Source organism: Polypterus senegalus, chromosome 10 (assembly GCF_016835505.1).
Source record: "Polypterus senegalus isolate Bchr_013 chromosome 10, ASM1683550v1, whole genome shotgun sequence".
NCBI lineage: Eukaryota > Metazoa > Chordata > Cladistia > Polypteriformes > Polypteridae > Polypterus > Polypterus senegalus.
Genome location: NC_053163.1, coordinates 16,690,691 through 16,706,155, shown reverse-complemented (window position 1 = coordinate 16,706,155; position 15,465 = coordinate 16,690,691). Strand labels below are relative to the sequence as shown.

The window sequence follows — 15,465 nt, the reverse complement described above, 5'->3', positions numbered from 1 at the left end:
AAGGAGAAAATATCTTCTTTGCTGTAGTTGGCTTTGTTTACAACATTTCAGAACAATTCAAGTGATAGTTCTGTACATTTATTTCCTTTTTAGATTCAAGCAGGGTTCTTTGTACACTTGAAAATCTCTACATTTTGGTTTCCATTATATTTTGTTCAAGACAAGACAACAGATGAAATAAGACAAATTAAAGCAGGTTTTCTTCCCTTACACCTTACTTTTATAACACTTGTTCATAGCTTCGTGCTAATTTGGTTTTATAGCCTGGGAAAGGATGCTGAGCTGATACCTCAGGCTATTGATTACTTTATGGATGGACATCTGGAACAACAATTTGCTTTATAGCCTGGGACAGGAAGAACTACTGATACCTCAGAGTACATCAAAGGTTTTGTTGTGTGGGAAAACGGACAGTGAATTAATTCATCAATCATTTGGACAGCCAGCCAATCAGGTGCATGTGTTGTGAAACCAAGGCTTGACATTTCATAATAAATATGCCTTGGTTTGGAAAGCAAGAAGAGAGAAGCAAAGGGAGAAGGAGAGAAGCAAAGAAGAAGACGAACGGACGGCCCTGGTCTGGTCAGAAAGGCATCATGAACATCGATTGCTAAATCAAACGCCTCCCTGGGACATTCATCCTTGTCATCTGTAACTTTTTCGTAAGCTTTTTCTAAAGACTATATATTCAGACTTTCCTATCAGTACCTATTTTCTAGTATTCTTTGTTCTTGTGGTATTATTATTATTCTTGTAATAAATACCATGCTGCTTTTAACTTTCAATGCTTTGTCTTAATGTCTAGAGTGATTGAAGTAATAAGTTAGATTTCTTTGAGCACCTGGTGACAGCCGGATTTTTGCCATTATTTCTGTGCTGTGAGGTTTATAAGGCTGAGAGTGAGAGCGCTATACTCAATACAAGGAACAAATACGATAAAGAAGGTATTCTTGGCTGATGAATGGCCTATAGTCAAGAGTGCTGAGTCTTTGTATGTTTAAATGTATTCTTGTAGACCAAAAGTAATATTTAGGTCTGAGATATCACTAAAACATCGTATTGTTGTTCGTGCCGAAAATAAGTAAGTCTCTTGAAGTGCTAAATGACAGGCTGTTATTCCTATAGCACTTGTGTGGTTTAAGGTGCTATGGGTTAATCAGCGTGTGTGTGTCATTCATGGAGCACTGTTGTGGTTAGGGTCTGTGTGTGTGTGTGTTCATCTTAAAGTGCAACAGTAGACCAACCCGATAACGAACTTGACGAGAACACTTACCCTTGAGGAAACAGGTAAAAGGGCAAGTGGAGGGAAATACCACGATAATACATTAGGTGTACCTGTATGAATTAAGTGAGCTCTATGGTGGACTGGTGCCTTGCCTAGGGATTTTTCGTATTTCCAGGATCGGCTCTTGACCCCTCTAATATATAACTCAATTAAGTGAATTTGACAATGCTGTGTCTTTTTATAAGTAAATGTGTTTCTTAAGTATTCTGATACTGTATCTTTAAGCCATATGTACATTTACCCCATATGTACATGTGACTATATACAGTTTATATAATGAGTGTTTGGTATATGTAATACTATGTACTGTATATTTGTTTTCTACTTGCAGATGGGGATGGAGACATCTCACATGGTCATATTCTAACATTTGCTACAGGAACAGATTATCCACCAGCACTTGGATGGACAACTAAGCCATCCATTGAATTAATTTATAGTAAAGATCTGTCACCCACTGCAAACACATGTGCCAATATTTTATGTCTACCTACAGTTCATAATGTTTATGAAGATTTTAAATGCAACCTTGACTTTGCCATTCAGAATATTCTAGGATTTGGGCAGGCATAATAAATACAAACATGCAATAATCTGATAATGACTTAATAGTGAGACATACATAACCCATAAGTACTTCATTGTCACTACACAAAAGAAGTAACTCATAGAAATTTATAAGTCCATGTTACCCTTTTCATCATTAAAATCTTAAAAAAAATAGGGATTGGGTTAACACAGCGTTTCTCAACCTTTAAGTATTTGCGACCTGAGTTTTCATAACAGTTTTAATCGCGCCCCCCTAACGTTTTTTTTGAAAGGAGTCCATTAATATCAATTTGTTCTTTTTTATTTAATGATATATCATAGATATATATTTTATTATACCTACTTAACTTTTATCGACATTTATCTATATTTATTTTTCTTGTATCAGAATGTAGTTTAAGTTCATTTGTTTTGGTTTCAATAGATGTATTTTTCATATTTTCGATTCTTGTTTTCTTTTTTTCAAATCTGTGCACCCCCCTTTTTGTTACTTCGCACCCCCTAGGGAGGCCCGCCCCACAGGCTGAGAACCACTGCTCTATTAATCATTCACCTGTACATACAATTTTTGAAGCTGCTCACTTCATTGTGTCTTGAGCAGCAGCCCACAAATGGATAATCTTCTTGGCCCAGAAGGAATTTTACTGAACTTTTCAAATGCCGGTCTGCATGTGTTTGGAGATGTGAAAGGAACCATGGAGTACTCCAAGCAAAATCTACTTGGACACAGGAAGAGTGTCCAGTCATTCATTACAGAGCAATTAAAACAGTTTTGATGAGAAAGTGCCATTCAGCCCAATGAAGCTTAACCATCTCATTCATCTAATTTCTCCAGTTTTCAGGAGAGGCAGAGGTCTTTATTCAGTTTTTCCCAAGTTCAGTTAGTCTTAGTTATCCTAGTTGTCATGTGCATGTGAAGTGCTCCTCACCCTGAGCTTGATGAACAGGCCACTACAATGTCCATGCACAGGTGTTTCATAAAGGCCTCCTGATGGATATCTTTGCTGTGGACCACTTTATACCCATGCTGTGTAAAAAAACAATGATGATACAAAATTATGAGTTAAGTATGATATGTAATTATTGCATACAAACTTGTTACTTATTCATATACTGTGAGAAATGCATTCATTTAAAAAGTTTTGAATATCGCAGAATGCAAGTTACACCTCAGTGTGAGGTTCTGAGAACCATAAGAGTTTTTACATATTGTATTGTGTAAGACTGTTGACATTTTTAGAACATTTTTAAGATGTCACTCGCTTGTAAAATGACGGTTAAATGTCTTTTAAGTTGCACCATGCATGTTTACTTAAACAGTGCAAGAACCTTTTAGAGAAGCACACAGAATGAAGGAAAACAGTCGGGTTATATTTACTATTTCATTTTATATTCCCAAAAAAAAATTTAAATATTGTTTTTAAAGACTGTTTTGTGTGTGTGTTTTTTTAACCTAATCTTTTTCAGTTTTTCACATTTTCTTCCTAAGATTATGTATTTGTTATTTTGTCCCTTGTTCTGAAAATTCCTTGTGTAGTTGGGAGTATTGTATCATAAAGTCTGTATTAAAATCTGTAGGATTAAGTGTATTGCCTCATGTCATCTAAGGATATAGGATGTTAATTGGGCACATAAATTTGCCTTGTCGCAGGTTTCACTATTTAAAGTGAAAGGACTCTGTGATGGGCTGCCACCTTAAGGATTTGCTCCAACTTTACACTTGCTGTTGTTGCGATAGACTGTTGCCCTTGTGACTCTGAACTGGTTTAGGCTGGTTTCAGAATATTATTAGTGCGAGTTTGCATGTTCTCCCCATGTCTGTGTGGGCTTCCTCCAGGTGCTCCGGTTTCCTCCTACAGTCCAAAGACATGCAGGTTAGGTGCATTGGCAATTGTAGATTGTTCCTAGTGTGTGCTTGTTGTGTGTGTGCCCTGGCGTTGGTTGCGCCCTGCCCGGGGTTTGTTTACTGCCTTGCGCCCAGTGTTGGCTGGGATTGGCTCCATCAGACCCCACAAGCCTTAGGATATAGCGGGTTGGATAATGGATGGATGGATTGTTATAGTCTGTCCTGCAGTGGCATCTGTCCTTTGACTGATCGCTGCTAGTATTACTTTCACGTTTCAAATCACATGAAAAACTTCATGGATATCTGAAAACGCATGTTGGTACTAAACTGAGGTGGTCTGCTGCTTACGAATTAAAATGATTCATCCTTACGAAACTGGCCCCGTTGAGTGTAACGTCAGCTGCGACATTAATACCTAAATCACGTTGGGCTTCTCTGATATGAGACAGTTTAACGTAGAGGATAACAAGGTGAACATTAAAAGATTAGGGTGAAGTGTCATATTTCCCCTGGCTCTCCCTTTGCTTGAAATGATAACCGTGTTCGAGCAGAAGTGACCAGTAAAGTTGCTTGCAGAACTGAAACTCAAAAATTGTAGTCAACAAAAAATACGCGAGTCCCACCTCGAATGTGAGGTCGAGGATAAAAAAAAAAACACAGAAAAGCGTTTTCAAAGTCATATACATCTGAAGCGAAGCTGAACATCTCTGACCACCCTCTGTGAGTTTCGTAACAGCCTGGGAAGAACAAACTGAACGAAAGAACGAACATCAAAGCAGCGAGCATTCAAAAGTCAGGTAAAACTAGAAAGGCATCTTTAAGAAGCCGTCCTTTATAAAGTGTTGTAGCGCGCTTTTAGTCCGTCATGGGAGTTATAAAAGTCTGCTGCACGATTTGTCACTCGATTATTAACTTTAGTTGCTGCCAACGTTCGCAGAAGAAAGAAAGAAAGAAAGAAAGAAAGAAAGAAAGAAAGAAAGAAAGATCGCGTGTTCGGTTATATGCGTCTTAAACATCAAATAGAAACAGGCTTCCCAATGATTCAAATGTACTGAATGTTTCCAACTCTCAAACAGGTGTACTGTAAACTTGATATTTTTAAAAATGTCAAGAAGAAAATGTCATAAAAAGCAATTGTCTCTTTTCATTATTATTATTATTATTATTATTATTACATGTATAAAATGTGAACATCTGTTCCTAAGTAGATTTTCTATTAGAGGAAAGTAAATATACAAAAAAGCATAGAAAGATTTATATATGGGACATTAATTGTAACTAATAAATATAATTCACAGCATATTTAGAAGTTGTTTGTGATAAAAAATTATTACAGTATATTTTACCACTAATTTGCAAGATATTGTAGTATACTTATTTTTGAATTATGTGTTTTAAAATACAAGGAATGTTCAAAAAGTTTCTGCACTTTTTTTTAAATCTATTTATTAAGGATTTTAAAAACAAATGACATCAGTTTTCTACATGGTCACCTTCATTTGCGATGCAATTTTCCCAGCGTCATATCAACCTTATTAATTTCCAATTACAACTCCTCTCGTGTGCCTTCACCGTTTCCAATGAAAATATTTGAATGCCACAGTATTTCACTTCTTCTGTAATGTATTTATTTAAAAGTAATACAGATTGATATTAAAAATAAAAAAAAGATCACAACTTTGCATATTAAATATTTTTGTAACTGTGCAATATTCAAAAATTACAGCAATAATAGATTGAACTCATATTGCTATGTGTGGTACATTAAAAAACTACTTTTTAACAGTATACTTTAAGATGTCACACACCCAAAATCAATCGAGAGTGGTCTCCCCTAGACATTCTCTGTATACTCAGATATGAGGATGGATATTTGAGGAGTAAATTAGATTAGATTATATTGTTATATTATGTACATTAAAGAACCATCAATGACTAATGAAACAAAATTAATAATATATTGAACAATTATTATAAAAGTAAAATTGAATATATCGGACTCTGCAGCTGCCTGAATAATAATAATAATAATAAAAAAAAAATCAAGTATATGTTCAGGTAAAGTAGCACTTCCTGTTGATGGATTTGGCCCAAAAGTTAATACAGAGCTACAATTCTGATGTAACAACCACATGCCAAATCTCATCCATCTATCTTGTTGCGTTTTTAAGTTATTGTGTTTACACACAGACACGCACACAGACATAATTCCAAAAAATTGTATTTTTCAGAATCAGGAAGGTGAAAAACTTGACACAAATTTTTTCATGATCACAATACTTTCTCTATACTTTGTATGCGAGAAAGTAAAAAGGAGCCCAAATAGGCTTGTGTCAGCTGACAAAGAGTCCAACTCAAGAAATGTCGACATTACATTGATTGATGTTCTGTTGTTAGTTGCTGGTTTGGAAGGAGTTTCTGCTAAACTGTACTTCTAATTTCTAAATATAAGATTTTGGAAAGAGCTACCAGATGGAGAGTTAAAGTGTTTGATAACGTCTCAAGGTAGGATTGCTGGCTAATTTGAATCAGGATTAAGAGTATGGGACTGGAGCTTCGGAGATAAATAATATTGTCAGAGAAATCCTGAGTCCTAATGACATTCAGATAATGAAGCCGTGGAGTTGTGTTTAGTGTAATCTTTATATTGAGGACTTATTTGTTCACTCTATGCTTACAGAGCCAAAATTATTACATTTCCCTTACATTCATTCCTAAGTAAATTACTTTTTTTGGATTTGTTATAGATAACTTGCCTCAAGCAGAAGAAAAGGTGAGCTGGTGTAGCAGAGGTTCACACACGTGTCACTGGTGTTTCACCAACTTGTATTGGGAAATCAGCAGTGGTTGTTGAATAAGTACAAGAAGAAAATAAACTATAAACAATACCAGCTAAACTAACTGTTCTCAAGGTAAGTCTGAAAGAGTAAACTAAGCCGTAATATTGCAGTTGCAAAGAATCTTTCTCTGGTTTTAAGCTGTGTTTGAAAATTCACCAGTGTTTTCCAAAAGGAAATTTTCTGAAATTTCAAAACTTTGTGCAGCATGTAATAATTGAGATATCTCAAAGAAAATTGAACTTTTATGGAAAATTTCCATGAGGATTATGTGTGCCAAATTTCAGACAAATTGGTCCACTGAGGGGGGATTGTTTAATGCAGGCATACAAACGGGCCATGACACCCACAGTAGGTGCTTATCACACTATACGTGAATGTACCGAAAAGAAAGAGAGAAACGAAAGAATATGGAATTAAGAAAGATGTGGGTGTGGAAAAGCAGGTCTGCTATTCTCCTGCTGGCGATCAGCATGACCCAAAAGTTTTTAAATAGCAATATTTCACATTTGTAAAAGACAAAGCTAGTATGGATGAATGTCTAATACTTTAATGTAAGAAAACCTTTTTTTTTTTTTTCAAACAGAAACATAATGGGCAACACCCAATCCACTTACTATGGTTTTTTTAAAGAAAATGAAAGAGAAGAACTTGGTTCACTTTACATTGAAAAGGGGTTTGAAGCAGTTGTTTCCAAGATTAAAGAAAAGAATGAAGCTCTGGAAAAAGAAACCCTGAGTATTGCAGTGACTGGAGAGTGTGGTGTGGGCAAATCTGCCTTAATCAATGCCATGAGGAGTCTCAATCCGGGTGAACCAGGAGCTGCTGAAGAGGGTACTACAGAGCAAACCATGGAGGTAACACGTTATACACACCCAAAACTTGAAACTGTTTGGTTTTATGACCTCCCAGGCATTGGCACAGTAAATTTTCCTGCCAAGGATTATGTAAAGAAGGTCAATCTTAAAACATATGACTTCTTTATAATTGTAATAGGTAACAGGTTCTTGGAAGATGATGCATTACTAATAAGAGAAATACAGAAAATGAAGAAGCGGTTCTACTTTGTACGAAGCAAAATTGACTTTGAATTCAATAACCTAAAATACCAGAACCGGGAAAATGACTGGCAGATAGAGTTTGACAAAATCAGAGATAACTGCATCAGAAACCTGGACAAGAGTGGTTTCCCTTCACAAGAAGTCTTCCTGGTGTCCAGTCGCTTTATAAAAGATTTTGATTTTCCCAGATTCTGTGATATTTTAGAATCTCAGCTTAGCGAAAACAAGAGGTACATATTTCAGTTATCCCTTCCAAATTTCAGTGCGGATGTGGTTAGGAAAAAAAAGGCCATCCTACACCGAAAAATTCTGGCAGCTGCTGTGGCCTCATTTGTAGCAGGTGCAATTCCTTTTCCTGGAGTGTCCTTAGCTTGTGATATCACCATTTTAGTAACAACATTTCAGGAATTACGGAAGAGCTTTGGCCTGGATGATGACTCCCTTGGAAGCCTTGCATTGAAAGTTAGGAAACCTGTTGAAGTCCTCAAAGCAGAAGTCAAGAGTCTTTTTATCTCCGATATCACTGACACTTCTGTCATGAGGCTCATTACTGGTTCAGCTGTTGCAGTTAAGATTGCTGAAGAAGTAGTTAACTTTATCCCGATTGTTGGATCGCTTGTTGGGCCGCCTGTGTCATTTCTAACTACCTACGGCATCCTGAGAAATACACTTGATGAATTTGAACAATCAACAGTGAGGGTGATTATAAAGGCCTTCGAGGATTGATGATAGGTTCATTTTAAGACTTTAAATGTTTAATTCCATATGTGAACCAGACCCTTAATAATTTAGATTTGATTTGATATACTTCATTAATCCCCAAGGAGAAAATGTTTGTGATATTAACTCCATCTATAACTGAGGGCTTTTTTGATTTGGATGGCTTCAGGAGATGTTCAGTGATCATGTGATAATTTGTTTGTGACTTTTTAGATAAAATTTACATCACTTATTAAATATTTTTTTTAAATATTTAGTGTTCAATATTTAGTATTAAAATAACAATATGATTTGATTTCACTGTAGTGCCATTTTATTTTAGGCACTTTGCGTAGATGATGGATGTTATTTTCTTAACGGGAATGACGCTGGCTGCTGTGTCATATGATCGACATTCCATCAATACGTGACATCAGCACTGCCATCATGAAAACGATTGTGGCACATGAGACTCAGCGTCCAGGTTTTTCAGTTCTGTAAAAGATTTACTTGCATTTATTTTGGCTTTTTAAAGTTTGGGAAGACTTTTACTTTTCTAAATAAAGTTTTGTCCTTTTGACTCATTTAAAAAATAGTTACTTTATTTTATCTATATATTTTTTAAGTTTATTTTATTAAAAAAAAATATGGAGCATTGCATTAGCATACTACTCAGACAAATAGTAATAACATAGCAGAAACAACCAATTCTATCAAAATCAATACAGAACACACAAACAAAATAGAAATACAAAAGGAAAAGAAAAGCAAAAAATGTAGTTGTTTTAGTATCTGAAATTCTGTTTCTGTATTTTGAAATATTGTTACTTTTTCTGGCCATTTTTACATCTCCTTCTTAGTCTCTTCATTTCATTTCACCGTCAGCCTTCTGAACACGCACCTTTCTGCCATATGCACAGTAATGTTGTGTATTCTTGTGTGTGTGTGTGTGTTTCTAAGAGTATCCTTAATAAAATATTCAAAAACAAATGGAGCATGAAATATCAAAAAGATGCTTAGTCAAAAATAACCTTTTTTTGTTTTATTTTCTACAGAATATTTGCAGTGTATTCTCAGAATTTTGTCTTTCTTACATTATAATAAAGTTCACTGAAAAAAATATTGCAGTCCACAGACAGAAATTAACACTCAATACATAACATGCTAATATAGGTGAATCTATCTATCTATCTATCTATCTATCTATCTATCTATCTATCTATCTATCTATCTATCTATCTATCTATCTATCTATCTATCTATAACCCTAATCAAAAGCTTATATTGCGTCATGTGCTGGTGAATCAAATCACATGGTTAGCGGAAACCTCTGTAAACCTCTCAGGGTTGAGGTGTTTCTTATGGAAAAACTGATCAAGATGGTGTTATGGCAGGTTGGAAAAAAACAGCAATAACATCTGCTGAGTGTGAAGCACATTGCTCTGGCCACTAATAGGAAGATGAAGAACAGCTGCACCATCTCCCAAGTATCAGCTATAAGAAACAGAACGTACATGTGACAAAGACCGACAAGTGCCTATACAAACTGACCTGTACTCTTGTCCTCACACCTCAGTGATCATTATGATTGCAGCATACAGTGTTACACACCGTGATGGAGCAACATCTCCTGAGCCTCAAGCCAAACTCAGGAAGAGGTTTAGTAAAGAAGAACAACAACAGGTAAGCCTGAATGTAGTGGAATTGAGCAGCTTGCTAACACTATGACTCACTGACATACCAGACATACTCCACAATACAAAATGCAAGAACAAGATTGACAGAGAAATGAATGCCGACAAATGAGGAGATTCTCAAATACTCACAACTTCTGCCCATAGGTAAACATTTCTTTGACATCCTTACATCAATGTCTGGTTGAAGAACACTATTTACGAAAGTTACATTGATGAGGTGCTCATTGTACGGTGGTGTTTTTCATATTGAAAACAAAAAAATGTGTAGCCCAAATAGAAATGTTCAGGTTGCTCTATATCACAGGTGTCAAACTCTGGTCCTGGTGGGCCGCAGGGTCTACAGGTTTTCATTCTAACTATCTTCTTAATTAGCGAGCCATTTTTGCTGCTGATTAACTTGTTTTGCCTTTGTTTTAATTGACATGACTCAGACCCCTTAGTTTTTTTCTTTTTCCTTAATGAGCAGCCAAATAATAATGAGACACAAAACAAGCCCCCAAATGACCAGCTCCCCTGAAAATAAAGAAAGGTGAAGGTCTCGGTCATGTTGGTCTGCTCAGGTCACCAAAACATCTTGACGGTGGTCTTAGAAAAAACAGAAAATCAACAGTCTGTGGCAGAATGAGAGCAGCAACAAGTCACAATATTCAAGAATGGCTTCAATTAAGAGCAAGAATTGGATTCTCGTTAAGAAAATAGCTTGAGTTTGACATTGCAATTTATCGGGTCATTGGTTGGCTTGTTTCACATCACATTTCTGTTCGGCTGCCATTTAATGAAGAAATTAATCAATTTAGAGGACTGAATCCTTAAAAACAGGACAATTAAAAGGAAGGGAAAATGAGTTAATTAGCAGTGAAAACTGGTCACTAATTAGGAAAAGGGATAGAATGAAAACCTGCAGCCACTTCGGCCAGCCCACCAGGACCAGAGTAGGACACCCCTGCTCTACAAGAACCATATTTATTTAAGGACATTTATCCAAAAAAAAAAAAAATGTAACAACACTTGGACACTGCCACATCCTTAAAGGCATCTGCTCTCCCTCATTGTCGATGTCCATCCTTACACCTTGCAGAATTGCCATCTTTACTCTGTTTGTATAAGTCTTGACTTAAAGACAAAATGTCCAGATGGCTGATCAGCCATTTTATAAAACAGGCTGTATAAGAGTTGTAACTTGAGGCAAATTCCAATTTTATTTATTAAATATATTTATAGCGGGTTGAACGATGACTGACTGACAATTCTTTATAGCACAGGTAATAGTGATGGCTCAGTGGTAGCACATCTTCTTCATGGTAAGGAGACCGGGGTTCTCTTCCCAAGTTCTCTCTGTGTAGAGAGTGCATGTTATCCCCGTGTCTGTGTGGAGGTAACGTCTGGGTGCTCCAGTTTCCTCTCACAGTCCAAAGACGTGAAGTTTAGGTGAATTGGTGATGCTAAATTGTTTTGAGTGTGTGTTTGCCCTGTGATGGATTGGCACCCTGTACAGCGTTTGGTCCTACCTTGTGCCCTATGCTAGCTGGGATAGGCTCCAGCACCCCCTGTGCACCTGAAGCGGCTTAGAAAATGACTAACTGACATTTAAAAGAAAACAAACTGTTTTTGATTTATAGTAATATTATTGTGATTAATTAAACATGAAATGGTATGGACAAAACTATTGGTACCCTTAATCTAGTATTTTGTGGCACAGCCATTGAAGACATTAACTGCCATTGCCCATCCGGCTCTTTCTGTAACTCTCATCACATTTCTACACTTCTCGATTGGTCGTTTGACCCACTCTTCTTTAGTCCTCTCAGATTTGATGGGTGTCTTCTCTCAACTGTGACATTCATCTCTTTCCACAGGTGTTCACTGGGATTCATCTCAGAATTTTTATTTATTTTAATTTATACAGCACATTTTCATACAAAAAAGTAGCTCAAAGTGCTTTACATAATAAAGAAAAATAAAAGACAAAATAAGAAATTAAAATAAGACAACATTTGTTAACATGGAAAAAGAGTAAGGTCCGATGGCCAGGGAGGACCGAAAAAACAAAAAACTCCAGACGGCTGGAGAAAAAAATAAAATCTGCAGGGGTTTCAGGCCACGAGACCACCAAGTCCCCTCTGGGCATTCTACCTAACATACATGAAACAGTCCGCTTTGTATTTAGGGTTCTCACGGACGCTCTTGATGATGACGGTCATGCAGACTTCTGGCTTTTAATCCATCACTGTTGGAACATCACGGTGCTTGGAGTAGATGGTGGTGTCCAAAAGGACACCGGAAAAAGAAACAGAAGAGAGAGTAAGGGTTAGTACAGATTTTAGAGCCACCATGAATAGTTATTATAATATATATATAATACCTGAATGACACAGGTAACCAGTGTAGTGACATGAAAATTGGAGAAATGTGCTCAGATTTCCTTTTCCTGGTTAGGATTCTAGCAGCTGCATTCTGCACTCGTTGCAAGTGATTTATGTCTTTTTTGGGTAGTCCTGAGAGGATTGCATTACAGTAATCTAGTCGACTGAAAACAAACGCGTGAACTAATTTCTCAGCATCTTTCAATGATAGCTCTAACTTTTGCTATGTTTCTTAAGTGCAAAAATGCTGTCCTAGTGGTCTGATGAATATGCGATTTAAAATTCAGGTTTCAGTCAACAATCACCCCTAAGCTTTTTACCTCCGTCTTGACTTTTAATCCTAATGTATCCAGTTTATTTCTAATAGCCTCATTGTATCCGTTATTGCCAATCACTAAGATTTCAGTTTTCTCTTTATTTAGCTTGAGAAAATTACTACTCATCCATTCAGAAATACAAGTAAGACATTCTGTTAGTGAATCAAGAGAATCGGGGTCATCAGGTGCTATTGATAAGTACAGCTGTGTGTCATCAGCATAGCTGTGGTAACTCACTTTATGTCTTCCTCCATTGACGCTCAGCTCTGCGGCATGTTCTCTTTAAATCAGACACTCTTTGGGTCCATGGTACAGCAATGCTAGAAGATTTTTGAACTGTCTTTTCAGGGGCAACTATGTCAACAGCAGCTCTCACTTTAGTATTAAATCTTTCCACCTTACTATTTATATTATCCTCACTATTATAGTTGGCACTATAAACGAACTGATTGCTTAGAATGTTTGTAAATTTTAAAGCTGCTGATGAGTCAAAGAAGCGTTTTTTTAACAATATGCTTCTCATGAGTATTTTCTATCATTATTTCTGTACTAAAAAGTAAAAGAAAATGGTCTGATACATCAATATCAATGACCTGCTTTAAATCAACTTTTAGTCCTTTAGTAATTACTAAGTCTAGCGTATGACCTGCTTTATGTGTAGGCTGATTAACGAGCTGTCTCAAATCAAAAGAGTCCAGGAGGTTCATAAATTTCTTTACTTTTAGGTCACACTGATTGTCGGTGTGAAAATTAAAGTCGCCGACTATTAAGAGTGTGTCATAGTTTGTAATTAAAATTGACATTAAGTCAGAAAATTCCTCAAAGAAAGACGCGTTAAATTTAGGAGGTCTATACACGGATAATACTAGAACGTGAGAATCTCCATCAATAATAACGGCGAGATACTCAAAGGACTTGAATTTACCAAAACTGACATCTTTACATTTTAACCGGCTCAAGTAAATGTTTGCCAAGCCGCTGCCGTTCTTTCCCTGGCGGTCCGCACGAGTACAACTGTAATTCGGAAGCGCAGATTCGATTAAAACAGCTGCGCCATCTGAGCTAAGCCACGTTTCACTTAATGCAATAAAATCAATTTTTCTATCACTAATAAGATTGTTGATAAAAAACTTCTTGTTAGTTAAAGCTCTAACATTTAATAGTGCCATATTTCATGTTTTGGAGGGGCAGAGATGAATACAATGTGCGTTATTGATATTTGGAACAGGAACTAAGTTATTTTTGTTAGCGCCGCTCTGTGTGTGTTTTTTGTTTAATCTATAGTCTGTTTTAATAGTTTTAATACATTGTTCATCTAAAGTAGCAATTTTAATTAAATTATTGGTGTTTATGCTGTATTGCCTAGATTTTCTATGTACATTGAGATTGGTTATTGGAGTATTAATGTTGTGCACTTTTATGGAAGATTTTATTAAACAATTATCATGTCCTAGCACAGCAATAGCATTTCAGACGGGGTTAAGAGTAGAGATAGATAGTCAAGATAAGCAAATTACCTTAGATATGTTTTCGGAGAGGACCCGGGCGCTGAAACTGTTTGGATGCAGGCCATCTCGCTTGAAGAAACGCGGCCTTTCTAAGAAGAGGTCCTAGTTGTTGATGAATCCGATGTCTTGATTCTTGCAGAAGCCATGCAGCCAGTTTTTTAATCCTAGCAGACGACTGAAGTACTCATTTGATCGTCTGACAAGAGGTAGTGGACCCGAAATGAAGATCTTTGCCGATGGGGCCCTCTCCTTCATGTCTTTAATTAATGCTGCGAAGTCAGCCTTGAGAATTTCCGATTGTCGGTGCCTTATGTTATTCACACCAGCGTGCAATACAATCGTTCCAACTGCCTTCTCCTTGTGCTTTTGATAGATTGCCGGCGCACGTCTCATTACATCTCGTACATGAGCACCAGGAAAACAAGAAACAAAAGATTTTCGATTAGGGCATGCGATATTGAGGTTTCTAGCAATCGAATCATCTACCACTATTACATCACCAGTGGATGAAGGCAAACTGGGGATACGGAGAGGGTCAAACCGGTTCTGAGTTAAGATGCTCGTCTGTGCCGATGGAGGTGTTCTAGCCTTGAATCCCTGCCTGCATAGCTGAAATACGCCGAGGCCTTTATCGGTGTCATTGTCACTCCTACGAGGCGCGGGGGTGAAGTTTACTTGAGCGGCACAATGTGGGGTTAATGTCACGCCGATTTTAAATGGCGAGGATGGTTTATTCAGAAGCCGAACCTTCAAATCCCTAAGATATCTTCATCTGGACAGGAGTTTCTGAATCTGTTTGTCGAGTGCCTGGAGTTCTACGATGACGGCAACACGATTCATCTCACTGTCGGCCATTGTCTGCTCCTGCTTCGTGCCCAGACAGACGTCCAGGACACACGCTTAAACGCACCAAGAATAATATTTAATAATTCTTTTGAATAAAGTTCACAAAGCACTGCACACTCCACAATTATCCAATAAACAATAATAAATCAGTAACAATAACCAATCCTCCACTCCCAGCAGCTCCGTCACACTTCCTCCCAACTCGGCTCCCGGAAGTGCAATAAAAAAAAAGAGCTGATTGTGGTCTTTGGGAGGGAATAGCAGAGACAATTACACCCCCTCAATATTAACAGCACTTGGGTACAGAGGGTGGACAGTTTTAGGTACTTCAGGATAAACATCATGGAGAACCTACCCTGGTCCAAGCACATTGACACTTTGGTGAAGAAGGCACAGCAACGTTTGTACCATCTTGGACACCACAGGGATTTCATTTTAGTAGTATATAGGCAGGGTG

At 37.1% G+C, this 15,465-nt stretch overlaps 1 protein-coding gene across 1 annotated transcript; it reads left to right on the top strand.

Annotated features, from left to right (window-relative positions):
* Positions 1 to 4,292: 4,292 nt before the first annotated feature.
* On the top strand, positions 4,293 to 8,870 carry LOC120536817 (interferon-inducible GTPase 5-like). Its single transcript, XM_039765320.1, has 3 exons — positions 4,293 to 4,477; positions 6,428 to 6,592; positions 7,104 to 8,870. The coding sequence occupies exon 3, from the start codon at positions 7,111 to 7,113 to the stop codon at positions 8,302 to 8,304; it is 1,194 nt and encodes a 397-aa protein (XP_039621254.1). The 5' UTR covers positions 4,293 to 4,477; positions 6,428 to 6,592; positions 7,104 to 7,110; the 3' UTR covers positions 8,305 to 8,870.
* Positions 8,871 to 15,465: the final 6,595 nt, after the last annotated feature.